This window comes from Corapipo altera, unplaced genomic scaffold, assembly GCF_003945725.1.
Source record: "Corapipo altera isolate COAL_440 unplaced genomic scaffold, ASM394572v1 47, whole genome shotgun sequence".
Taxonomy (NCBI): Eukaryota; Metazoa; Chordata; class Aves; order Passeriformes; family Pipridae; genus Corapipo; species Corapipo altera.
The window spans coordinates 10,921,779-10,948,033 of record NW_020884897.1 but is presented as its reverse complement, the minus strand read 5'-3'; the positions used below and the strand labels follow the sequence as shown (position 1 = coordinate 10,948,033).

Genomic DNA, 26,255 nt, shown 5'->3' with positions numbered 1-26,255 from the left:
CCCCATTTTGCAGAGGAGGATCTGAGAAGTGCTGAATTTAAACAGTGCACCTAAGATGGTGGCGTGAAATATTTCAGGCAAGCAGTAGAACCTTTGAGATGCTTCCAGAAGCCATGTGTCCCTACAGCACCTCGAGATCAGAAGGCAAGGGGTCACATCATGTTGTGAGAACAAGCCAGGAACTGGATGAGGCAGGTGGAAAAGCTCTCTCACATGTTTGTACCTGTAGCCTCATGCGATCAGACCCTGGTGACAGAGAGACTTTTGCTCATCTCAGAGGAGAAGCTTTGGTAGTAGAGAGCAGAGCGTGGTCCTGACTGAGAAGGTGCAGATTTTGCCCACCAGCTGTGTGTGAGGAACCTCAGGAATGAGGTTTCAGAGACAGGAACCCAGTGCAGGTCATCCAATTCATCCTTCAGCATTTCAGGAGATAGGTACCACTTCTGGTCCCCCCCATCTGGAGGTGTGAGCCTTCAGGACATAAAAGCCATAAAATCATGAGTGGGTCCATGATTCCAAGTTTCCACCTACCATTAACCAGAGCAACCTGGTCTAGTAGAAGGCATCTCTGCCCATGGCGGGGGGGTTGGAACGAGATGATCTTGAAGGTCGCTTCCAACCCAAACCATTCTAGGATTCTATGATTAATACTCAATGGTTGTTGCACTACCTTTCTATGGTTTGCCTCTCTTTTGTTTCAGAAAGCAAGTTCTACATGTTAGCTTGTTTTGTTGTTGCTGTCGTTGGGTCAACCCTTGGGCTCACTGCAGCGTAGGCAGAGCTGTCACTCGTGGGGTGGGCACCGTGTGAAGTGCATGGCCGTGTCTCTGTGGTGGTGGCTTTACCTGGAGTAATGGTTAATGGGATAAAAAAACTCAGATACTTCCTTCAGGGTGATTGATCAATTTGTTTTCCTCATCTTTGCTCTTGCTGACAACAAGCTTGATGAAATCAGTCTTTCTGAGGGCAGCACAGTGGATTTGACAAATCCTGCAGAACTGCTGGAGCAGATCCCCGAGTTTGCTGAGGAGCTGATGGAACCTGAGGATTGCTTCCCTGAAGGTAAGAGCCTGCATATAACACTGCAGTGGTGAGGCAAGAAGCTTCTCTTCTCTTATTGAATATCTCTCCACCTTCTCCCCACATTTCTCTGCCTGCTTGCAGTAGTGTTTCACTGGGTGCACTTCATTTCTTAGATACTGTAATGTTCCAAACACACACTCAAAATTCCTTGTTACTGTTAGTCTTTGGATTTCCAATGCAGGATAAGCTAAGAGCATGCTCTAAAATGCTCTGCAGCTTCTACAGTCTTATCTTTTTTCTAATCATAATTTATGCCATAAAGGTTTTGTTGGGTTTTCTTAAATGTTCATTTTTCTAATCTGACCAGTGAAGATTTTTTGCTTCCAATATTTGTGCATGGTCACATTTGGTAGAAAACTGACCAGATCAGAATGTTTGCTTAAGTGTATACAGGCAGTTAACAGAAACACTCTGGAGAGTTGATAAGTCCCAGGAACCCACTTCCATTTATTTTAAAGGGTGTCAAGGTTAACACATCCAGTAGCTTTCATCTGACCATAGGAGTGCTATGTAAAGGGTATTTTACCTAATTATTTTAGATAACAGATCACATTTACATATCTCTTTTAATACTGAAATACACCACCTTTTTAATAATATTTTAATACCAGTCTGCTCCAAAACAAAGGTTTAAAATCCAGCTACATCAGAAGACCTATGTTAAAGTAAATATATAGAGTAAATATTATATAAAGTAGATGGCATACAAAGTTATTTCTTCTCGAAGTAAGTTCTATTCCAGATATTATCTCAGCCAAATTCCTCATTTTGCTTTAAATCCGGGTTAGGAAAAATAGGGTTAGCTGAATGTTAGTACATTCTCTTGAAAATTCAAGGATTATTACAAATAGAAACAGAGCAGCTCAGATGGGATCAGACAGAGATGATTTGCTGGGCATATGAATGCCCCTAAAGTCAGCAAAAATGTGCATCTCTATATCTGTGAGAAAGATGATTGAATGAGGTAAGGGAGCCCTGCAGGGCTTACAAATGTCCTTAGGATCCAGACATTTTTTTGGCAGCTCTGCTTAAAAACAGTAGCCAAAAACTAATGCAGTTGACGGAAGAAAGCCTGGTGTAACTATTTGGGCCCAAACAATAACATTTAGAAATTAGGTCTGGTGTTTTCATTCTTTCACAATATATTTCTTAATGAGGTTAGTGAGCAGCAGTCTATGTTGTGCACTGTGAAATGATTATGTTACAGATGCTTAAACAAGCCTGTGCTGTAATATCGATGCTGGTCAGATGCCAGTTTACAAATTCTAAAACTACGGTTGGCCGTGGTCTCCTCTCTTTTTAAAAAAATAAAGTGGGCATCACACAAAACATTCCCAGAGCAGCAACACTGTAATTTGCTCTGTCTTGAAATAACCAGACCTGCCTGAAATTCCATCGTGCAGAACCACAACAGTACCAACCCAGTTTGTCGGTTCTTCATGTCTGTCAGTGGTATGCAGGGTAACAATCTGTGCTCTTCTGGATGGATCACTGGAAATATTTAACCAGTTTTGAAGCCTGCTCATTATTCTGGCAGCAAAGGAGAAACAAAAGCGCTGTGAGCTGAACCCCAAGCTTGCCTTGGGTTACATCCACACTTTAGGCTCCTTCACTCTCTCCTGGAGTATCCTTGCTCTTGCCTTTTGCCTTTTGTTCTCATCTCTCCTATTTTCTCACCAGTCCATGTTCGGGGTGTTTTCCTCCTCTCTCAGGATACGGCCAGCTGAGCCTCGGGCTCTAAATGGGAATTGAAGGAGAGCCTGCTCCCAGCCCTCAGCCAAGTGCATGGTGTTGAGGGACACTGGGGATGCAGTTGCAGGGGATGTCCTGCCCAACATATCTACTCTCCTGTCCTGTGCAACACATATCCATGCAGATTTTTCAGAGTCTACTGTGTAGGCTAAATGTGATCACATTCTTCATGGATTTGGCAAAAATGCATAAACTTAACATAATTATTCGCTCTTAAAATTTCAAGTCAAAGTGCCATAAGCTGAAAGTCCACATGATTCTTACAACAATGACATTAATATTTGGTTTAATTTATGCAGGGAAGCAAAGTGTTTCCCTATAATCAACTTCTGTTAAATACTTTCCGATATTTTTACCCAAACTCCCCATTGCAATTAAACCTCATGCAGTTGTCACTTCAGTCTAGTTAAAAACCAAGTAAGCAAACAAACAACAGTCTAGTTAGCTAAGATGACAAGGTTGTAAAGTACTAAAACGGAAATATTGAAGGGCGTACCCTGGTCAAGTTTATCTAGTGTTGCCTTTTCTGGCTTGTAATAAAGAAATATGACAATATTTGGTATATCTGGGAGAATGACCAGTTAATATTTGTGAAAGAAGGAGATTAGATGAAGAGGAAGAGCGAGAAGGGAAGGGTTAATTTCTTACCTTGTTAGCTCACCAGCTATCTAAATTCAAACTACAACATTTCTAAACACATCCAGCACAGGTTATGTCCTGAACAAATATGTCCCGGATTCAGGCCCCTTTTTTCAGATAACAAAGGCAACAAAGATAATGCATGTTCTTGAAATAGTTGCTGAAAGTTTGCTGAGGTCACAGTTTTCCGGGAGTTGGGTGACCCAGATAAGCCATAGGTCGCTTTTCTTGGGGAGACTTGTTAATGTGTTATCATCTCAAAATAACTTTGATTAGGGTCAACAGGGAACATTCTTGGGTCAGGAAATGTGAAGGCAAGGTAGGGTCACAGCGCTGGCAGCTAGCAAGTATTGCTGGGAAAAACCTGATAGAAATGGAGAGGCCATTCTTGTTGCCAGTTGATGGGAAAGCAACATCTATCCAATGCCAGCTATTTGGGTACTTTTTCCTCCAGATGCCTTGCAACACTCCAGTTCTGTTACCTCCTTCGGTATGTGTTCTCTGCATCAAAAATTGCTGTCTGTTTGGACATTATCTTCTGTGTCTCACAGAAGGTCATCCAAAGAGAGCCCCCTGGCCCCAGCGTGCTCTTCTCTCCCAGACCCTAATAGGAGAAAGTTCTCACCAAGTCCTTAAGTGTAATTCCCTGGATGCAGCCCGCTGGCACAGGTTTCAGGGGAATATCGTCAGATGGTCATGCGGGAATGAGTTACCTTGCTCAACACGCGGTTGGTCGCAACTCGTGACACCAAGGGCACCCAAAACCATCACTTCGTGTGACCACGTGGGAGCAATTATCGCAGCTGGAAAATGCCACGCGCTGAAGTTACTCTGATTAGTGGTGGGATCCATGTCATGCCCTCCCCAACCGCGATTAGCAGCTGTTTAGAAGTCAAAAAGTGAAAAAAAAGCCCAAAAATATACCATTAAACTGAACAAATCTAAATGGAGCTACAGGGACTGCCACCAGATGATGTTTAAAAGCTGTGTGAAACCAAACCAAGCCCAACAAAATGTGTTAATTGGCTTCCTATGAAAAAAGTCATGGAACTAACCCAAGTTTTAAAGTGTAGCTTTCCTCTAGCCGTTAATACCTGGGATACCGTGTGTTTTTCCATCAGGAAAGGCGTTCTAGTATTCTGTTATATACAATTTTCAGGCATCACAAGACTCTTACAGTCCTATTGCACGTTCAGACTTAAATTTATACAGGTTGGGCAGGAGCTCTAGATTTCAACTCATCCACCCCCTGGCTCAAAGCACAGATGACGTCGGTGGTAGCCCAGGCTGCCACTGCCTTTGCTTCAAGGTGTCACAGCACTATTTGTAATGACCTCCAAGACGATATATTTTGAGAAGAGTAGCAGCAGAAATCTGAAATGTACTGTTTTTAAGCCCTTGGAAGAGCAAAAAACACCTGTCAGGCTGTGGCATTGTCAGATGCCCTTTTGGCAGCACCCAGTTGTAGCTGGGTTTGGATTTGAGTGATAACTCAAATCTCCATGTGTGTCTCAGTACCCAAATGCTGGAGGCAGTGATGGCAAATCCCTCTCAGGTTAGACCTAAAACTGCACACAATAAAACCCAACTGTGCAGTCACAGAATGATAAAATGGTTTATGTTGGATGGGACCTTAGAAGGGTCATCTAGTTCCAACCCACTTGCCATGTGAGTTAGTACTGGGGCCAGAAGATGAGAAAATGGCTAAATAAGAAGGGTCTGCAGAGGTCATGTTCCCTGCATCATGGGGAGACAGTTGGGATCTTTCAAAGGTATTGTTCCCTTGCTTGTGCATACTCGACTAGGCAGACCAGTCATTAGAAACCCAGATTCGCATGTATATATATATATCTATATATATATTTATATACCATGTTTTGAATACCTGCCTGCTTGAGTTTATGCTGAGAAAGTTGTATTCTGTGTCAAACTGAGCAATGCTGTAACCAGCATTCAAAGCTAAGCAAAATACTGTTTTGTTCTAAAAATGAATGTCCCAGTAATTGGGAACTCCTGTATAAAGGCAATAACAAAATTGCTGCAGTTTGAACACAAAGTGCCAGGCTTACTGGACAGCATCATAGAAGAAATTAATTGGTGTTCTTCGTTTATTGAAGAGAACCAGCAGCCCAATCCATCCAAATCACAACTAATAATTTTATGAAAATGTAAATATATATATTAGTGTGAGCAAGAAGTGGATTTGTAAGGTCTTTATCCGTAAGCTTAAAATTAATAGACTTGGCTGTCATGCATTGAAGAGGAAGGTTTTGCAGTGTAACTCCCACATTTACAAGGAGATTTTTTTCCTGATGCACTAAAGTAATGCAATCAGGTCTAAGAGCTCCATGATTAGAATGCATCAGACTAGAAAATGTGAATATGGAACCAAAGGAATATTTACACAAAGTACATTGTACATTAAATTCTTCCTGCCTTTTTTTTTTTCTTTATTTGGTAACTTGTTTATCATTGTAGCAGATGTTTAACAAGAGGTTTAAGATGTATTATAATATTCAGTTTGTGATTGTGCTCTAGGACACCCTAGTGACTGAAGGGACCATTTCCGTTGTTATGAAAGACAAACAAAAAGTAAATAACATCACGTTATACTGATGCATTTGGAAAGGTTTCTTGGTAAATAGGTCTCTGTTTCATGAGAAGTGGTATGTAATATTCAAATGTGAATTGAAAATAGACATTTTTCTTGGAAAAGTTAGCCACTGATGCAACTCAGAACAGCTTCACAGGTTTACCAGTCAAACATTCAATCCTTTGGGGGAACTTTTTCTGCCATTCTGTGTTTCTGATAAGTGGTAGTCAACTACACAGAATGAGTCAGTTTTCTCTCAAAGAAGATGTAGCCCAGCATGAATTACAATGGTAAAATAAGCCCTGAATAAATCACAAGGTGATCAGCTTCTTCTGCACGTTCCCTACTACCTTTTATTCCAGGAGGATAGTACGAATCTGTTAGACAAGGCAAGATGAGTAATGCTGTCATAGGAAATGTCAAAGGGTTTATTCCTGCCTTGACACTTGCTGTGCTAAAAGGTGTTAATAAACAGTCTTCTTTGTGAGGATAAAGCAGCTTCCAAAACAAGAAGATGGGCTTTGTTGACCACCTGCCTTATTACAGAAGCAGCTGGAGTTAGGATTGCTCAGACCCTCACCAGGTCATACCTTAGACTCATTGGAGTGATTTTGATATTTTGATTTCACAGAAACTAAAAAAAAAAAAAACCAAAACAAACAAACCAAACCAAACCAAACCAAACCAAACAAAAAACCCCACAGAACAAAAACAAACAAAAAACCAAAACCAAAAACAAAAAACCCAAACCAAAAACAAACATACAAAAAAAACCCCAAAAACCAAAACAAAACAACACCAAAACCAAAACCAACCTATTAGACTACCCACCAAGTTCAGGTAAACTTTTTTTGTTGGTTAGGTGAAGCTTCTAACTGAACATGTAAATTTGGGTCAAGATGACCAGAGCAGTAGGCTACCAACATTACAAGAGAGTTCAGAAAAGCACAGGCATGAGAGAACAGTCAGTGAGGAAAATCAGAAAAATTGAAAAAGAAACAGATTTTTACTAAACCATTAAAAGACTTGTTTGTTACCACTTTTCTTTTTTTTTTCTTTCAATTTCCTTTTTCTCTTTGATTTATGAATAGTTAAAAGTAGCATTTCATCTGAATTGCAGCCAGCATGATTATTCATGGAAGTGCTACTTGACATTAGTAATTGTATCAGAATTTGGTCTAAACATTTCTGAATTGGGCCCAATCAAAAGCATTGGATTTAATAGCACTGTATTTTGGGCTGACTCATCTGAGAAGCTATTTTGGATTTTTCAAGGTATTACTGTCAGTAACTAGGACTCTTTTTTTCAGATTGAAATTGCATGGAAGCCATCAAAGAGCATAAAAAAATAAATTAGTGTTACTACCTGGCTTTCTGTCTTTAAAAATACCTCTCTGTACCTCTAGACTATCAGATGGAAGCTGACTGAATCAGTAACAACCTGGTTTAACCATTTTCCATCACAAATGAAGGGACTTTGGAACACAAAGTGCCCTGTTCATTAGTATCTAACATGAAGGTGATCCCCTAATTTTAGCTGTGTCTGGACTCAGGTAATCATGTAGGCTCCCTGTGAAGTGAAATGACAGAGGCAAACTCCTCCAGGGAATGATTCATCCAACTGTCTTACAATGGGGAAAAACACTTCCTGGGAGACCCTAACCTTTTCCAACAGTATTTACAGGGCATTTATACTCCATAAAAGCATGACAGAACATGTCATGACTGTTACTAGCTGAGCCTAGGTGTCCATGTAAGAGGCTAAAAAGCCAAATATCCATCTAGCAAGTCACTTACGAGAAAAGAGTGAGAAGTTTCTGTGAAAATGTTTTAAGTTGGAAAAAAAGCTGATTTTTTTTTTTCCAAATAGAAATTGATTTTTGGAATAATGCAGACTCAAGGACGGTTTATTTTACTAGAAGCAGTGGCTACTTCCAGTAAAAACGGGATTTCTGCTTAACATGAGAAATCCAACTTGCTTATTAGGCTGCTCACATGATAACTGACGGATTTGAGCCCAAGTCTTTGGACTTCCTGATCCAAGGCTGAGTTGATAATTATAAGTGGATGGTCTACCTGAATATAAGCACCACCTTTCAAGCAGACACTTGAAAGGTGGTAATCACTCTACAGGTTGTGGAGTAAGAAATAGTTCAAGAGTTTCCTGGCAGCACTACTCAAAGATGCAATTAACAACCCCCTCTGTCATGTGGTGCTGGTGGGATTATACTGATAGGCACCTCTCAGCAGAGCTGCCATACGAGTATGTTAGCTTAGAGATGCTGGTACCAAGCAGTGTTACATACCTGAAGTCTGTTCCATGTACCCACTTCCTAAAATATACCAAAACCATAGGCATTACCATCTGTGAGCACTGTAGTGGTCTTAGCAAAAAGTAGTGACTAATATGATGTCTTTTTATCCCTTGCCTTGATTCTTTAGTGTTTAGGATTGAAGTGCTTAGAAGGATAATACTTGCCTTTGCTGAAGTGGTAGCTGACCTACAAAGAGGCAGAGAGCTGGTTCTTACATTTCTGTCTTCTCCCAGAATAATGTCTTTCTCAAATATGTTTATTAATTTAGTGTATTTCTACTGAGCCCAGAATTTCTCTGAATTCCAGAATACAGTGGTAAACTGGGAACTGATGTGAGTCTGTGTGACTCAGGCATGTAGAGGACAGTTAGTTACTTGCATCATGGTCCCATTACCTTTGCATAAGTGGTTTGCTGTCCTATTAGTCCCACACCAAAACCTGCCACAGTCAAGAGCCTACACCTATCCAAAATCTCAGAAAAGTAGGGGAAAGGGCAGTTCTGGGAGTGGTTCATGTGTGAAACCTCCTGCAGTTCCGCTCCTCCATAGCAGGGATCTGGGATAATAAAAACTCACAGAAATTGCCAGGAGGACCATAGCAGCTCTCTTCCTCCTGGCAGAGCCCACTGCCAGCACAGCCCCACTTCCAGCTGCTTGGGAATCCCAGCATGCCAGGAGCTGCACTGGATCTCCTTGCGCCTCAAGCGCCTCAGTTATGCCACCTTGAATTAGCAGCGTCTCCTGCCTGTGTAACCTTGGCACTCGCCCTCTTTCCTTCCCAAGCTGCCTTGCTTAAATATTGTTTCTACTTGCAAAAACATTGCATTACATCACCATGGCGAGACGTCCTCCCTTGTCACTTCTGAGCAGTTTCTGTGTGCTGCAAGACATGTGGGTGACCTCGGCCACCTTTCAGCTACAGAAGCTGTTGGCCCCTGGCTTTTTTTCTCATGATGGGGCTGATAATCCTCCATAATTAATCTCTTTCTATACAACACATGGATTAAATATAGGGTAAAAAGCCTGTTTTTTGGAAATGAAGTGGTTTTTGAGGATCATTCTCATCAGCAAATGTGACATCTGAGTCAGATTATCTGACATAAGACTGACTGGCCAGGACAATTCTCACACCATTTTAAACTCTTACCCAGCACAAGGCAATGCACATGTAGTTTTTTAAATGGGAGAGATGGATCTGTCCATTACCAATGACAATATCTTTTTGCTATAACAAAGGAGTGTTGCTAAGGAAACTAAAACTGGCCATGGCCTTGCCTGTCAGAAATCCTTGTGTGGGCTCCATTACGACCACAGCATTTAACTATTACACAGTATTCTTCACTAAGGTCAGAAAGTGCAATGAAACACCATTGGAGAACCTGCTGTGGACCGGATATCTAAATTTCTGTGACATTGGAGGGGATTTAACTGCCTCAGTATATTTCCAAGGTTGTTCTAATGCCTTTTTTAAGATAATGAGAGTCCAAGAGATCAAAACCTGCTCCTGCTTTTTCTGCCCACATCTCATCTGCACTGTAGCACCTCCTCCCATCATCTCTCTTTCATCAGATTGCCATTTTTAATCAGTAATTCCAGTGGTATCGTAGTACCAAGAAAATAACCTTCCTCCATTCAAAAAGATGTGGAGGCTATCAGCAGTACCCTCCTAGAGTCATTAGTCCTGATCAGGAGTGCTGCCTGAGCTCAGCTATCACTTTGTGAATGACCCAGGGCACTTGTGACTCGTGGCCAATATATTCTGTATTGCAAAAATCATTGGGAGAAATCACTGGGACAAATTTTAGGTGATTTTGAGTGGATTTTAATAGAGGAGTGAGAGGGGGAAATGGAAGGCAGAGCAGAAGGAGTTTGTGAAAAACAAAAGAGAGGAAAGACTTTGTGCAACCACCTACTGCTGGAAAAAAATCTTTTTTAGCAGCTCCTTATTGCAGCTTTAAGAACTAAATGGGTTTCTTTAACAATTTCTTTGGTTTTGTTTTACCTCTTTACAGTTTGTGTGCGATTCTTCCCATGCTGTTCAGTGGACATCACAAAATTTCCAGGCAAAATTTGGTGGAGGCTGAGAAAAACCTGCTACAGAATCGTCGAGCACAACTGGTTTGAAACTTTCATCATATTCATGATCCTGCTGAGCAGTGGAGCCCTGGTAAATGTGACAGCATTTCCTAGCTGGTTAAAAGTGGGCATGGGTCTCGGTGTTCTCCAGTTTACCTGACTCTAAGATCTTATTAGCCCTTACTGGTCATTTCTCAAAACAAAGCGTGTTTTGGGCTAAAACAAGTCTTTGGCTTTTCTGATTGCACGCGCCCTTACCATATGATGGGGAACTTCCTTCTGTTATAACATAAAATTCTGACTTGTACATGTTTTGAAAAGAAAATTCTTAAGAAATTCTGTGTGAGGAAGTTTCTCAGCGTTACTGCTTCAGCATCCCATAACTGTTCCATGAGAGTTCCCTTCTGGAGAGTTGTATTTTCCTCTAGGGGTGGCTTTTTTTTTTTCCCTTTTCCCTTTCCTTTCCGCACATTCTGTAACCAACAAATGAAAATCGTAGAAGACACAGAGGGCACTGAATCAGTGCTACCCATGGAGTTAGGTGGTATTTATGCTTTGAATACTCACTGCACAGATAACTCCTCTTCGCATCCAAATAAATGTGTATGTACAGAGTCTGGTTGGTCACTGCCTAGGACTCTGACAGGGAATCCTCTCCTCCTGAGATCTCACTGCATACTGGGATTATCCTCTCTGCATTATCAGCCCTGGGCTCTTCACAGAGATGGCAACATATATTTGTGTTTCTCTTTTACATGTCAGGAGTGTCACTGCAGTTGGTGGGATTTCTCCCAGGTTTTATCCTGACGTAGAGCAAGGATGCAGATCAAGAGTTCTCCAGGCTTTGGTCTGGTGGTCCCTGGTCTTCTCCTTCATAATGGAGTAAGACATCCACTTACTAAATTTACAGGCAGTGCCATGTTTGGGCAGGTTATCCATGTATTTCTGGAGGTCAGGATTAACTTCAGCCAAACGGATGAAACCGTCTTAAATAGTAAGGTGAACATCATCTTAGAAAGGTGCCTGCTTCACCTCATCAGGAATAACTAGGGGCAGGAAGGCAGGATGCAGGACTGTAAGGTAGCAGATTTACTAAAAAGAGCTGGAGAGAGAGCAGGCAACAAACAGGACAGAGTAAACTACATCACAGAAGCCGAACACCCCACTGGGCTGTATAAATTATCGTGTTCTTCCACTCCAGTTGGCATCAAGGAGGCCTCAGCTGGAGCACTGGCTTCAGCTCTGGGCACTGCACGTTGGGAAAGACATGGGCTAATTGAAGAAACTCCAGAGGAGAACAGCACAAATTATCAGTGGCCTAAAAAAAAGAGGAAGACACAGAAGTCCTGGGTTTATGTAGTTTAGAGAAACTCTCTGCAGGGAGACAAGAAGGTGGAAATACATAAATGTTGATGCAAAAAGGAAAGTAATGGACTGTTCTCCAGGTCTGCCAGGGATGGGCTGAAATTTCACCCAGGGAATTTTATTTTATTATGAAAAGTAAAAGAGGCTGAAAAACTTGGGTAAATAGTAGGCTGCTGAAAATTGTCACAGCTTTGCTGAAATCAATGGAGTCTGACAGTTTTTGCACCAGCTTGAGAATCAGAATGTTAATTTTTGAACACATTTTGAAGGGGGAATGTCTCTTGCTATAATATGCTTTAGATGAATACACTTCCTTGCATGTGTAATTAAAAATGCCTTAGATACCTAACACTGCAATATAAATCTCATTTAATTTTCATTGCACGCATTCATTTAGTTTTTGCGAGTTTCAATTTAGCCAGTGCAGTTCTGTATAAGGGCAAATTATCCTGCATTTTCACACATATCAGTCCTGTGCTTCAGTATTTGGACTGGAGATATTGGAGGCAACACAACTTTTTTCCTCTGTTATTCTGGGGTGAGCTCTTCCAAAAACCGAGCTCATCTGGCTACATCCCTAGGTCATATTAAGTTCTTAAGGGAGAAGAGCTATATATACCCTTAAGACAGTTTATATTTGTGTGTGGTAGTTAAACCATGAGAATATATCTGCAAAAGATCCAAAAACCTTTCTTAAGCATTTAAACCGTAAGCATCCAAACTAGAAGCCTATTTTTTGATAGTGATTGTGGATAAATGCAGGTATCCTGCTTAACTCTTTTAACACACCAAGCAAACCAGAAGACATAACCCTTTTTGGCAAAGATTTCATGCATTGTCACCATGAAAAAATGCAAAACACCAGAGTTTTGTCGTTTGGGTAATATCTACAGCTTGTTCAGAAGTACAGAAGTGTTCAGGTAGCATATTTTTCATCCCTTAATAAGCTGCTTCCTGACTCACAGTGTGCTCCTAGTAGACAAAACTCAATGTACTTTTGGACAAGTTAGTAAAAAATAGAGAGAGCAAAGGAGGGAGAGGAGGAAATCACTTTAAATAGTTTGTTGTTATTTTTGCAGTAATTGCAAAGTACAGCAAGTCATCTGACAAAGTGAGTGAGCCCCTACGAGAAGTGATAAACTCCAATCTGTGCATTGTTTTCTGTGGCTTTCTCCAGCAGCTCTTTCACACCCTTGAAATATCATTTTTGAAGGCAAGATAGGAGACAGAGTTGCAGTGAAAACGTCACCCCAAAGTGTGGGGACAAATGGACAAGCTTTGGCACAGGCTGCCAAAGCTTTCTTGTCAGTTTAATTACTGTTCCCTGGCAGGCAAACGAGCAGTGTGACTGCTTGAGTGACAAGTACCACACTTCTTGTATCTCCAGGCACTGGGTGTTTGCTAACTTTTTGAAGTTCATCAGAAAGTGGGTACTGATCTGGAAATATGTAAATGAAGATAATTCAGAGGATTAGCACAGACCCTCTCAAATAATGTTGTTTCTTGCTGACGAGTGCTCTGGGTCACATGATGGGATGAGAGTAATATGTCAAAGCTTGGGTTATCCAGGTTACAGAGGCTTGGGAGCAGCTTGTGTAGCAGCAGTGGCAAGCAGAGCTGGGGAACCAGACCATAATTTGACTTAGGAGTCCCAAAAAAGGTCATATATAGGCAAACCTGTCACCATGATTCTACATTTTATTTGGTTTACATTATAAAGTGAAGGCTAAATTATGAGACAGCTTTATTTGCTCTCTTTTAGGAGGCATATTGTTTTATATCTTAAATATTTTAAAGGGGTTATTAAGTTGCAGGTATTTGATAAAGAAAGTCCTTTCATGATGCCCTGCATAAGTTTAGTTAGAGAGACAGATGAGATGGAGAGATAGATACCTTGACCTTTAAAACATTATTGTTCTGTTAAGTGAATAATAATGAGCCTTTCTTGAGGCAGATAGCTGTAGCTACCTGAAATGTGATGACTGAACACAAGCCAGGGAACTCCAGTACTCCGTAACAGGCAGGTTAATAACCCAATTTGTCATCATTAGCAATAAGATCTATTTGGCTAAATGGAAGGGTCATATTCTGTCTCCTAAATATAGACATCCTATGCTCTGGGACATCTGAGGTGCCCGGATAGCAGTGGCACTGCCAACAGGAACTGAGGCTGGATGTTCTTGGGCAGTTTAGGGTGGCACTCTGCTCACAGGCTCACACTTCCAAATTCAGGGAGCATAAGCTCTTTTTACACTCAAATGATGTCTAGTCAGCACAGCCAGTAGAGGCTGGAGAGAGATAGCTAAGCTTATGTCCACTATAAAGGAAAGCTGAACAGATTTCTCTTAGGTCAGGGTCAGTCTTGTTTGTGCCTGAGCCCTCCTTCTGATTGTAACATTAAAATATGTCAGAAATCACAGACAGTACATGATATATTAACAAATACAGACTTACAGCACAATACCCATGCTTTCCAACATGGTGTAGGAGAAATTGTTGATCAATCCTTTGTGCTTCCAGGCCTTTGAAGATATTTACCTTGAAGACCGAAAAAACATAAAAACCATGCTGGAATATGCTGACAAAGTATTCACTTACATCTTTGTCTTGGAAATGCTCCTGAAATGGGTGGCTTATGGCTTCAAGAAGTATTTCACCAATGCCTGGTGCTGGCTGGACTTCCTTATCGTGGATGTAAGTATCATTTTGGAACTACGATGCTTCTTGTGTTGGATTTTGTAATGGGTAAGAACATGCTGTTAAGTTTGGCAGCTTTTTGTTTGCAAATTGACAGCTGCCACTCCAACTCTGAGTATCAACCCTGGGCAAAGCTCAGAGGAGGTCTTGATACGTAACTGTGCATCCCCAGGAATGGGTGTACCAAAGCAGAGCAGAATACTTTATGTTGTGACGTAGAGGTGTCACTCTGCTAATTTGAGTCACATTCCCTTCTCTTCCCTGGGAACTCACTCTTTCTTTTAGTGTTTAACATCTCTTTCCACACTTCCAGCTAGCACAGGGTCCAGTTACCTCCGAATGCTCCACACATGACCTCGACACACAAGTCTTTCAGCAGATAAGGGAAACTGTCCTTGGCGTGGCTTCCTGGCAAGGCTGCCAGCAGCACGTAACAGTATGTTCAGTACTGCCTCCCAAGTATTTACCAGTGAAGGAGTCCAGCAGAAGGTGTGAATAAGTCCTCTTGGCAAAGTGACTTCACTATTACAAAACATTACAAAATACTCCAAATCCTTGAAATGCCACAACACTTCTCCTAATTTGCGGATAATCGTTAAAAAGTGATTGCTGAACAAAAGGGAGGTCATGCCCCAGGAGTGTTGCCACTACCAGGTTTGTCTCCTCCAAATTGATGTGGGATCTCCCATATTTGGGAAAAGTCAGCAACATCACATCCTCCAGAAGAAGCTTAACATTTCATCACAGCATATCAACAAGGAGGCAATTATCTCCCCAAGGCCATTTCTTATTAGCTTGAGGTATTAGTGTGGGAGGCTGGCAGAGGTTTGTCATGATTATGTAACTTATTAAACTTCAGATAAATTATTTTTCCCCATTTTACATCTGAACCTTGACTCGAGGGAAGAACAACACTTTCTTTGGCCCTGGCCCAGGAGAGCACTTCATTGGGACGATTTACTTGTTTGAAGTTATGGACATATCTAAGTGCACTGCTGGATCAGAGCCTTTGGAAGCTTCTCCAGAGCTTTAATAAATTGATTTATGAAAAGGAAATTCTTTACATAAATTGTAGGTCATAAATTCTTCTTTGCATACATGCTTGGAAGCCTCTTAAAGGGAAGGCATTCATTTTTCTCAGATTAGTTTCAGCAGAAGAGGAAGGCCTGGTTTAATTATCTGACCACAAAATTGCAAACCACCAGTTCCTAAGTTATAGCCCAGCTCTGAAAACTGTTCTTACTGTGGTTTAGAACGAGTGACATAGCTTAGCTTTTCTGGTTTCTCCATCTGTAAAAATGGGACTAATAGGACTCACCTAAAGTACTGTGTGGGCTTCCAGGAATTTTATATTGGGGTTGTTGTTTCAATGAACTTCTGAAGACTAGAAGGCCTGGATGAGGGCTGGATGTTGAATTAAGTAGGGGTCTTCCTGACGGGAGCACAGTTCACACAGTGAATTCACTGGGGCAGTTTGGAGCTCTGCTGCATCATTAAGAGTTTGAAATGAGTTCCACACTTGTTAGAAATGCATACTTTGTAGCATGACATCTCATTAATGCCAAAGAGAGTAAACCAAAAGCTAAGCTAAATTCTGTCCTCCATGTGAAAAAAGCCCTTGTCCCCAGAAAATAAATCACAGAACCTTCTTACTGACCCTGAGTGTTTTATTTTCTTAACCCATGTTTAAACGTTCCACCTACACTTAAATATTCTTTTTGCAAGCTCCCAGTCTAACCAAAAAGTTACTCTACCCTTGAGTTGTTTTGGTTATTGATTGACTCTAGGCCATCACTTGCTCTTCAGTGTTCCCAATGAATAAAGCTTTTCCCCAAGCCTCATTCTTTCCTTGAAAATGTTTTACCAATGCAGATTATGAGAACCTGGTACTATATTTTTAGCAGGTTTAACAGATGCTTTTCTCCTACCCTATTGCTAATCCACCCTGCCACTCTGAATTGGCACAGTAACATCCTATCATTTTTCCAGCACAATTTGCATTTTCTTTTTGGTCCTTTGAGAACCAAATCATTGCAACTGAGCTGCAGAAGGGAGTGAATGGATGAATTAGCTGTTCCAAAAGAAGCAGATGAACTACTTGTCTGATTTTCTCAAATTTATTTGTTTAAAATTATTCACTTAAAAATTCCTGATCTGCAAATTATTCATTAGGGGTTTGGTATCAGTATTCAGAATTCAAGCTGCAATGGTTGATTTTTGATTGGACATGTGAAACCATCTCTTATCTGTGTTTTCTAATTGTACAAATGCAACTCAGAATCTATTTTTTGTTTTGAATAATTCATAAAACCAGCTCAAAATTTGCAAGTATTCAGTATTTCTAAATGTGATTTTAACCCAGAGGGGGTATAAGCATATTGCTTCTGAATTATATTGATCTTTTCTGCATCCTGCCTTTTGAGAGACCTTTGACACTGATTTGGGCCACTGGAACAGCAAAGGCTCCATCTGACAGTTGTGGATTAATAAAGAAAATACTGTCTTGCAATGCCTAAATATCAAAACACCCAGTAATCCACAAACTGAGAGCTATTTTTGCTGGATATAGAATCCCTAAAGGATGATCTCTGATAATGGGCTTCTCAGCAACTCAAAGAAGTGTGCTAGTGTAGGAAAAACCATAAGAAAGTGCTTTCAAAAGCATTGTAATATAATAAAGTCCTATCAACAACACTGCTGCAGATTTCTTTGGGAGGAAAGGAGAAAGGGTTAATCAAACCACAAAATACAGGCTCATTTCAACTTAAGGCACCTGGGAAAGATGCCTTAGAATTCTGCTGGAATTTGGGTATACTGAACAAACATCATCAGTCCTTTTGTACATGTTACCTACCTGTAAAAGACAAGTATACTGCTAAAAGTAACTCACTTCTACAGTGCAGAGATCACCTCTCTGTGCTCATGAGTTGGAGTAGTGGGCACTCAATCAACAGCTCTTTTCAAATGAGGGAAAAGCAGAGACTGTAGTATGTCTGTGTAGGCAGATATAAGTGTAGGCAGACATCAATATCACCATCAGGAATGGTATTTATGCACAGCCCTCTTTGCTAGGATGCACAGGCAAATATTTTCACAAAGTATAGATATTTTCCAAGCATCCATGCGAGCAAAACCTCTTGGTACAAAGCAGATTAAATGAGGAGTCTGACCTTAGCCAGAGATGGAGGTGGGTGGCATTCAAAGTGAATGTTTATGAAAACTGCTCTTCACCAGTCCTGTCCTGCAACAGGCAGAGAGAGCTGGGGTTTAAAACAAAGGGCACATAGACTCCACCAGTTGTGCACGCTGGTGTCATGTTTATGTTCCTTTCAATTGTTTCCTCTGGCCTATAAGTATTATCTTGAGCTTATCTAGTTTGAACTTCAGCCAATTAATTCTGAGCTATGTCCCAGTCTCTGCTGACAGCGGATGGATTATTCCATTGCATGGTCAGGTCGGGAAAGGCATCAATCTGGAGCTTAGCATCATTCAAAGACTGGAGGTGTTGCAGTCAACAGCTTCTTCACTCCCTGCTCATGCATTGAAGGCAGAGGTGAGAGACTGGAACCCTACAGAAGCTGTCACGAGAAAACTCATTGGAAAGGGATATGAAGTCCCATCTCATTAGTAAGAATGCGCGGAAAAAAAAAGTCACAGCCAAGTTTCATTGCCAGTGGCATTCGCGGAAAAATCCTCTTAAACCAGCACTAATGTCATCACTCTAAAAAAAGTCCATTATCACAAATCCATCATCTCCATTTCAGCTTTTGGGTTCAATTTAATTGACCAAAAGTTAGTTCCAATCCAGGCTTAAAAAAAAACAACTCTGATTGTCACATACTGATTTCAGAGATGAGGGAAGATGAGGATTTCTCCACCAGTTGTTTCTAAGATTATCCCATCTTTCAAGACTTGATACTTACAGAAAGCTATTTTCTTAAGCAATTGCTTTTTTAGGGATGCTGGCAGCCTTCTTCCTCTCCAGCCATCTCCAGCAATGGGCAGTCCTTGCACTATGTCCTGCAGCAGCAGGAGAGATCATCTCTAATTCTCGCTTTGTGCCCTGATGCCCCACCAGTTTCTCTCCAGCTGAGTCACCAGGGATAAAGATTGCGCTTTCTATCCCTTTTCCCAGAGAGCTGGCTCTGGTACCGTGAACTCAGGGGCTCACAACAGCTTTTGGTAGCATATCTGTCTGCAAAATAGTTCAAGCAAGGCTCAGCAATGGATTTGAAGGCCAGACAAATCAGTTATGCAACAAGTCCACTAGGCAGGATTTTGTAGACGCTTTTATGGAAGTAAAATAATATGTATTTTTCACTCTCCACAATAACTTTTGTGAATGATTCTAACACAACATGTTTCTGGTGTTTGCCTGGAGCTGCTGAGTTTGTACCTAGGGATCTGTATTCCCCAGTCAGCAGCTTTCCAAATGTCCTGTTTGCTGCCAAATTTTCTGTTTACTTGTTTGAGAACTGCTCATGGATGTTCAGTCATGAAATCCACTATCATTTTCCCTGAACACTTAAACAAAAATAAGGGCATTACATAGGAGAGTTTCCTGGAAAGCACTTGCTCTAAGATTTCTGCTTTGGATACTTTATTGTCAGACAAATTAAGAAGCAGCTAATAATCCTTGAGTCTGAGATGAACATTTTAAAACAGTCTTTTTATCCCTAGTTAAAAATTGAATTGAATTAAATTATGCCCTTGTGTTGGATTGTCTTTAAGTGACAATTAAAAACTTGCTGTGTGAAGTAAATATTGATGGCTTATGATTACTTTAATTGTTTTTTTCCATCTGTATTCCCTGTTGATTAACAAGGTGATTTCTGTTTGCTGTACCAGTAATTACACAATCTGCTGTAATGAGTCGTTCCCAAACAGCACTGAAATCCAATTTGTATTCTTGGGAAATTACCCTAAAAGCATGTGAATTTCATCTAGCTTCTGTTCAGAAAAGCACACAGGAGCAGAATGACAAAAGTACAGCCAAGGCAAATTAAAAATAATATGGCTTGTCAGTTGGAGGAGCATCCTAAGAGCGAACGTATTAGTGCGCTCTGTGAATTGTCAAAAATCCATGGGTACAACAGGGTATTATTACTCCAGAGTTCATTTTTTTACTAGATTTTTTGCAGTTCCTCAAAGCAAATGGGCATGTGGGATTTTTGAAGATGTCTTAGTGCACATTCTCCTGAGCCTCTCTGATGGCATAAACCTCCCAGATAACTAATAAGAATGAGATTCCTTCTCCAGAAGCCAGGGAGCCTGGTTTTGAAGAGGAAAAAAAAATAGAAAGAAGAAAAAAACTAGTTTACTACGTATTGGATAATTTAGGATAAGTGAAAAAAAAAAATTCCACATGAAGTTAAGTGGTTTTAATATGTGTTAGCAGGTCAGCCGAGGCTGCAAATCTCCCTTCTGCCACCCCACTCTTTATCTCTGCATAACACATGAAAAAACATCCAAATGTCTGGTCTTATCTTGGTTTGCACCTCATGTTTGTTACCACAGAGATGTTAAAAGGGGAGCAAGCAGGCTTTGCCAAGTGGAAGCACAAGCTCGGTTTCAGACAAGGCACAGCAGGACAAAGCACACTGCAGCCTGACCAAAAGGGATGGCAAAAGCAGGTGTGGAGGGAAGTCCACAGTAAACCTAGTTTGCTGCCTGCCTACACCTTTGCAAAGTGGTTAGGAGATGAATAATTACTGCAATTACTGTAGAATTTCAATTACTGGGGGAGAATTTCAGCTTTCAAAAGTGGTATAAAAAAAACCCATCTCAACTCAGATTGTGCTGAGCTAGGTTTACCAAACATTTTTTTTTCTTGAAGTTATTGAAAGATGGAGCATGTTTCAATGTCCTTTTTTAGAAGACTACGCTTAAAAACAAAATAATGAATAAAATCCTAGAGTTCTTGCATGCAGCTTGCTTGGCCCTTTCCATCACTGTGAGTGTAGCAGCCAAATTCCATATACAGTGATTTTCTCCCTTGCATGAGAAATCAGAGCTGGGAGGGACACATAGACTGTTTTTAACAGTTCAGAGTCCCACACACTCTGCAGGGACAGAGGAGAATTGTCCCACAGTTCCTGTCCCTGATGACCAACACCTTTGAAATCCCAACTTGCAGACCAAAAAATGTCTTCCCCCCACACTTGTGGCTCCATCCAGAATGGCCAGGAACAGCTCAAGAGACTGATGTCAGGAGGAAGAAAAAGGACGAAATGAAGGGAGACAAAGAGCCTTCAGAAGGACAGGGATTCCTTATTAATGGCAGAGAGATAAAAGGAATTGGGATGAAAGTTGAAAGCTGTGCCCTAGTGGTGTACAGACCTTGTGCTGGCCTCCTACTCTGGTAGGGCTGTCTTTGGGGTGTTTTGTGCTGAGGTAAATGAAGACTCCTACTTGTGGTATGTACTCCTACTTTTATCATTAGCCTTCCTGGCAAAAGTCAGAGATCCTGTAATTCTTCAGAGTCCCTCTCTATTCTGGCATACTCAATACAATATCAGGATCAATCAGGTTCAAAAATCCAACTGAACAGCGATGATTTTCATGCTTAGATGGTCGCATTTCCCACATCAGCTTGGTATTTTTTGTATTGATTTTAAACATCTGATTAAATAGATACTTTAGGGAAACAAGCAAATCCAGAACAGCACCTTGTGGAAACAAACCAGACAGATTTTTTCTCTTTTTTTTTCTTTTTTTTTTTTTCCATTATGTCATGTACAAGTAGGGTTGATCCTAATCCTGCCCAGAAATAAACATGCCTTCAGCTCAGCACCTCAGCTCCCACTGGCTGGGATGGAAATGCAGTGGAGTCGATGGGGCTGAGCCCCCAGGGAAATGTTCTCTCAGTGATCACTATGCACACCCCTGGCATGATAACGCCATCTTCACATAATAAATAATAATCAAGTGTATTCCTGTCTACTCCTGACTACAGCAGTCAGCATCAAGAAGGTACCCTGGGATGAATAATGAGGTGGCTTTGGAGATCTTTTTAAGGGGAGAATGTCTTTCCTCTTCAGCTGCCCTAACTAAATCCAGGCTGTCTCTGCACAGCATCTGGATGAGAAGCAGAACATAGCTGATGATGAAGAAACTATTTTGCTCTAAATAATGATAGTTATAAATATAAATATAAATATATATATGTATACAAAAATATGTATATCAATAAACCAGACTTTTCAGGACATCTGCACCTGCACAGCCACCGCTGCTGCAACAAGGAGAAAGTCTTTGAGTCTTGCCCAAGGTTTGGATGATCAAGGAGCATCATGTGATCCCCAAAATTCACAGCAATCCCTCTGCCCGGTGTTAAAAAACGGGACCTTGGGGTGTGGCAAAGGTGCCTGTTTTCAGTAAGAGAGGTGAATGGAGACAAGCTGAAAATCCATTTGGAAAGGGAGAGGTGGGAAAGCTGCAGATCGATAAGTCAGTTTGCTGCCTCGCTGGATGTAAGCTCACAGCAGCAGGTTGACTCGCCCTCAGAAATTAGCTGAGGTTTAATCCATGATTCGCAGCCATCTGCCTTGGGAATTGACTGGAGCTGTTAGAAAAGCCTGAGCAGGTGTAAAGGAGGTGACAGATTAAGAGAACAGCAAGACGTAAAGAGGTTCTTCTGGAAACCACCAGGAAGCAATTAGGATGCAGGGATGATTTATTTAAAAGCATTTAACCCAACAAAAGTGACACATGCTGTTTACAGCAAGGCTGCCCTCTGACAAGGAAACATTGCCTGAAAAGCATGGACATGAGGAGAACAAAGCTGAGAACATGGAATATTAAAGGAGTTTCACAGCTTTAGTCTAAGTAGTAGATGGGGGGAAAAAAATAAGAAAATAACATGAAAAAGGAAAAAACAAAAAAAAAAGAAGAAATATCCTGTAGAAAAAAAAAAAAAGAGTAAATTATGTAAACAACTTTTTAAACCTGAGTTATAAGAAATAATTCTGGGCTTTCCAGGAGGTAATTTTTTTAATAATTAATCTAGGCATTCGTGTAGCCCATCAGGTTATAACACATGAGAGCACTCCATGAGCAGTAATGAACTGCTGTGATGAGAGAAGCTGTTTGATAGCTCTTTTCCAGGCACACTTTCATCTCCATGCCATGGACCAACCCCAGAGCAGCCCTAAGGAGTTTGTATTCTTTACCTGAATGTGAGGGTTGTGATTCAAGGAAACAGGTAGCAGAGATGGGAATTTAGGTCATCTTAGTGTCTCTTCAGTGTCCTAATTTTAAGACTTTCCTTTAACTTTATGCCCTCCTTTCATAACATGGAATTTCTTGATTGACAGGTGCAATCATACAGTTCAGCATCTGTAAAGGGAAAAGGGATATTTTAAAAAAAAATAAGGCAACAATAAAAGTCTGCTCAGAAATGGTGGATGCCAAGGGGAATATCAGCCTCATAACAAGCTCCTTTCTTCCAACTTTATTTCAGAATGCATAAGAAATTCCATGTATTTCAGTTTATTTGCAAATTTCCCTTTCTATGAAAAAAGTAGGTTTTCCAACTTGCATTTGGGGTACAGACTTAATTTTGATCCTCTTCAAATCAAGGGGAGCAACTTGTAACCTCAGGCCTGGCTCTAAAAGACACTGTGAAGACTTCTTTGGGTAATCCTATCCTTGGCAGCAATAGACAGGAGAAACCAGTCTGGACTGAAAAGAAACACTCAAAGTAAAACAAGTGCTCTTTCCTCTTTCTCTACTTTTTTTTTTTTTTTTTTCACAATTAGAGAGGAAGAGACAGGTTCCTGGAGCACATAAAAAGCTATTTGAAAGCACTGTGGGCCTGCATTAGCTGAAACTGCTTATTTAAATAAGTGGCCAAAGCTTTCAACTCAGCTGTTGTGCTTCCATTCAGACGTCCTTTTCTTTTTTCTCTGATCCCTCCCCTCTAATTTGAACAAGCAGGTTAATTTGATGAAATTCCTGGCTGCATAAAGCATATGCTGTTGCCTATACCAGGAAGGAGGTCTCCTCTTCCCCCCAAGACAGACGCTCACAGGGCATCACTCACAGATGTGTTCTGCAGCAGGCAGTCAATTAGTAGAGATTCTTGTTGGTTTTGGTATTTATATGATCACCAAAGGAGGATTTTTGCTGTTCCTCAGGCAGAAGTCCTTGTTTTCTGGGCTCTGCTGTTAATTCATCTCAGTGGTGGCCAGGGGTTAATTAAAAAATGCCGTCTGTGCTGCGTAGCATCTGCCTTGGAATAGTGTTGCTCAGGTCTGCTTCCAGCTGGATGCAGTGGATGCTCGTGGGTTATCTGAAATGCTGTGCTTTTAGGCTGGTGGAAAGGAATGAAAAAAAGAAAGGAGCAGCCTTTATTCCACCTTCTTGCTACAGGAACCTCCTTCAACCTCAGGTGAAACACTGCTCCCAAAGTCTGTGCTCTTGACTCCCTGTAACCTCCCATGGTTAGGGAGTCTGGGGATGCCACTAATATGCTATTAAAATGTATGCACGTGGGAAGGAACCCATTACTGTTATAAATGCAATCAGTCTCTGGGAAAAAAATCTGTGATCCTCTGATTAAAGGCCTTTTCCCCTGGGTGTGCTGCATAATCACACTTCCTACTTTAAAATTGTTTTTCTGCTGCCTTAAAATTCTCTTCTGATGGCTTTACTGGGTTTACATCACTTTACAACAGTGATTACTTAAGTCACCATCAGATAAAGAAGACATATAAACTTATTTTAGAAATTTATCTCTGTGTGTTCATGGTGAATAATTTTAATAGTCAGAAAATGCTGCATATCTGTAACTAGTAAATGACTGTGAGCACCAACATGAGCACACTGGGAGTCTAACACTACATGGGTACCACCTGGGTACACATATACAGTACATATTTCTTATCTCAAGAATTATTTACTTCCCTAAAATAGTGAAACTACCACAAGAAAGTGGTAATTAGTAAAAAAGTGTTCTGATTCATGGACAAGACATTCAGACAATCTCATTAGCATTGTATTATATATATATAGTTATGTCAGTAATAATTTGAGCAGTTATCAATTCCTAATCTTTCTTAGGATTCATCTGCTCTCCACTGTGTTACATTGCTACCTGGCCTTCAGGGGCAGGTTTTTATGAAAAACCTGCAAAACTATTTGCAAACAGGTACTGAAAGGATTAAAAATGTGTGTGTGTCTTATTATGAATCTGGAGGTTACATTGACCCTAGAGGTGTTTTCTGAGTGCCAGCACATTTCTCATACTGAGCAGAGCACAAAGCAGAACCTTGGAGCAGTTCTGGGCTGCACAGCCTCGTAATAGAGAAAAAAAGTCACAGAAACAGCTGACTTCACCTTTTGCTGTGTTTATGTGGGGCAGTCAGCACCAATTTTGAAAACTGCTTGATTTTTTCCCTAAAAATAGCCTTCTGGGTCACTTTTAATCAAGTCTAAATGGCCAACTCCTTGCGTTAGAAATTCTCCTCTAAATAAAATTTGACAGGGATACCTTCAAAACCAACATACAAGCATTTAAACAAGTTGTCTCAAACTCCAGCCTTGTAAATCATTGCCAAATATCACACAGTTTCGTGACCTAATCCTCTGAAGAGATATCTAATGCTGTGTAAATCTGTGTCAGGAGGACAGCAGCACCTGTGATGTGTTTCAGGGTGACATTTACAGCTCTGGAAATGAAACGATAACCCACTCAGATCCAAAGTCTGGTTTTGCAGGATTTGAACCAAGCACCTTCTGCCTTGAGAAAAAGGGAAGTTATGGGACATAAATCCAGGAGGAGGGAGGAATTCTGTAGCAATCTAGGCAGTTTGAAGACCTTGAGAAGATCTGACTTTCAGTCATTGTGTGTGAAACTAGCAAAGAAGGGTGTTGGGTACTCTGTATTAGATTAATTTTCTTTTAAATATGTACATTCACTTTACAAATCAATTATACAGATGAATGAACTTCCCTTGGTATGTGAGTGTATGGGTCTTAATTTCTGTATCTGAGCACACTATCATTGAACTGTTTTTCTTATACCTCCAGGCTTTCTGGATAGGAAACTTGAAGGCTTTGTGAGGTTAAGGCTGTTTTCTGCACTGAACTTTCCACCAGAGACAGAAATATGTGCCACGGTGTTATTCCTATCATGCTATCTCCATAATGCCACAGTTTTAAATTACTTAATTGAATGGGTTTAGTATATAAGTACGCCGTGCATTTGTTTACTGCTATCAGACAAATCCTCAGCCCTTCCTCATTATTTAGGCAACATTAAGTTAATGGGGAGGGAGAATGAAAAGAAAAGGCTTTGAACTCTGTGTTAATGCAGCTTCAGAGCACAGGATGAAATCAAAGCTGGTAAGAAATGGGGAAGACAGAAAATGGGTGGTACCTCAGTCTGGGAGCATTGGGGAGCTTAAGATGGTTTTTAAGATGAACCCAGGTTTTCCTCTTTAACTGTGAGTATTGAGTGAGCAGGACTTAGGTGAAAGGAACATGTCAAACATACAGCACTGCTTACTCTAAAATAACTTTTTAGGTGTGCTCATGTCACAGGTTTACAGCTGCTTTCTTAGAGATGGAAGCAAAGGCTTTGCTGGTGATTTTTACCCCCCCGGTGTCTAAGGAGCCTAAGAGTCCCTGAACTCAGTCTGCCTGTTTACTGTGATGTTCTTATAGGACTCTCACCAGTAAAATGCAGAAGTGTTTATTAAGACCTTCTTTCTGCACCAGCCACTGAGTCTGTAC

At 40.8% G+C, this 26,255-nt stretch overlaps 1 protein-coding gene across 10 annotated transcripts in view; it reads left to right on the top strand.

Moving 5' to 3' along the window:
- SCN5A (sodium voltage-gated channel alpha subunit 5) overlaps positions 1-26,255 on the top strand; it is a 214,058-nt gene that overhangs the window by 163,419 nt on the left and 24,384 nt on the right. For all 10 annotated transcript variants that reach the window (XM_027648407.1, XM_027648406.1, XM_027648405.1 and 7 more), the window contains 3 exons: positions 942-1,062; positions 10,394-10,548; positions 14,343-14,516. In XM_027648407.1, the coding sequence (XP_027504208.1) occupies positions 942-1,062; positions 10,394-10,548; positions 14,343-14,516 (450 nt within the window). The remainder of the gene's footprint in view (positions 1-941; positions 1,063-10,393; positions 10,549-14,342; positions 14,517-26,255) is intronic.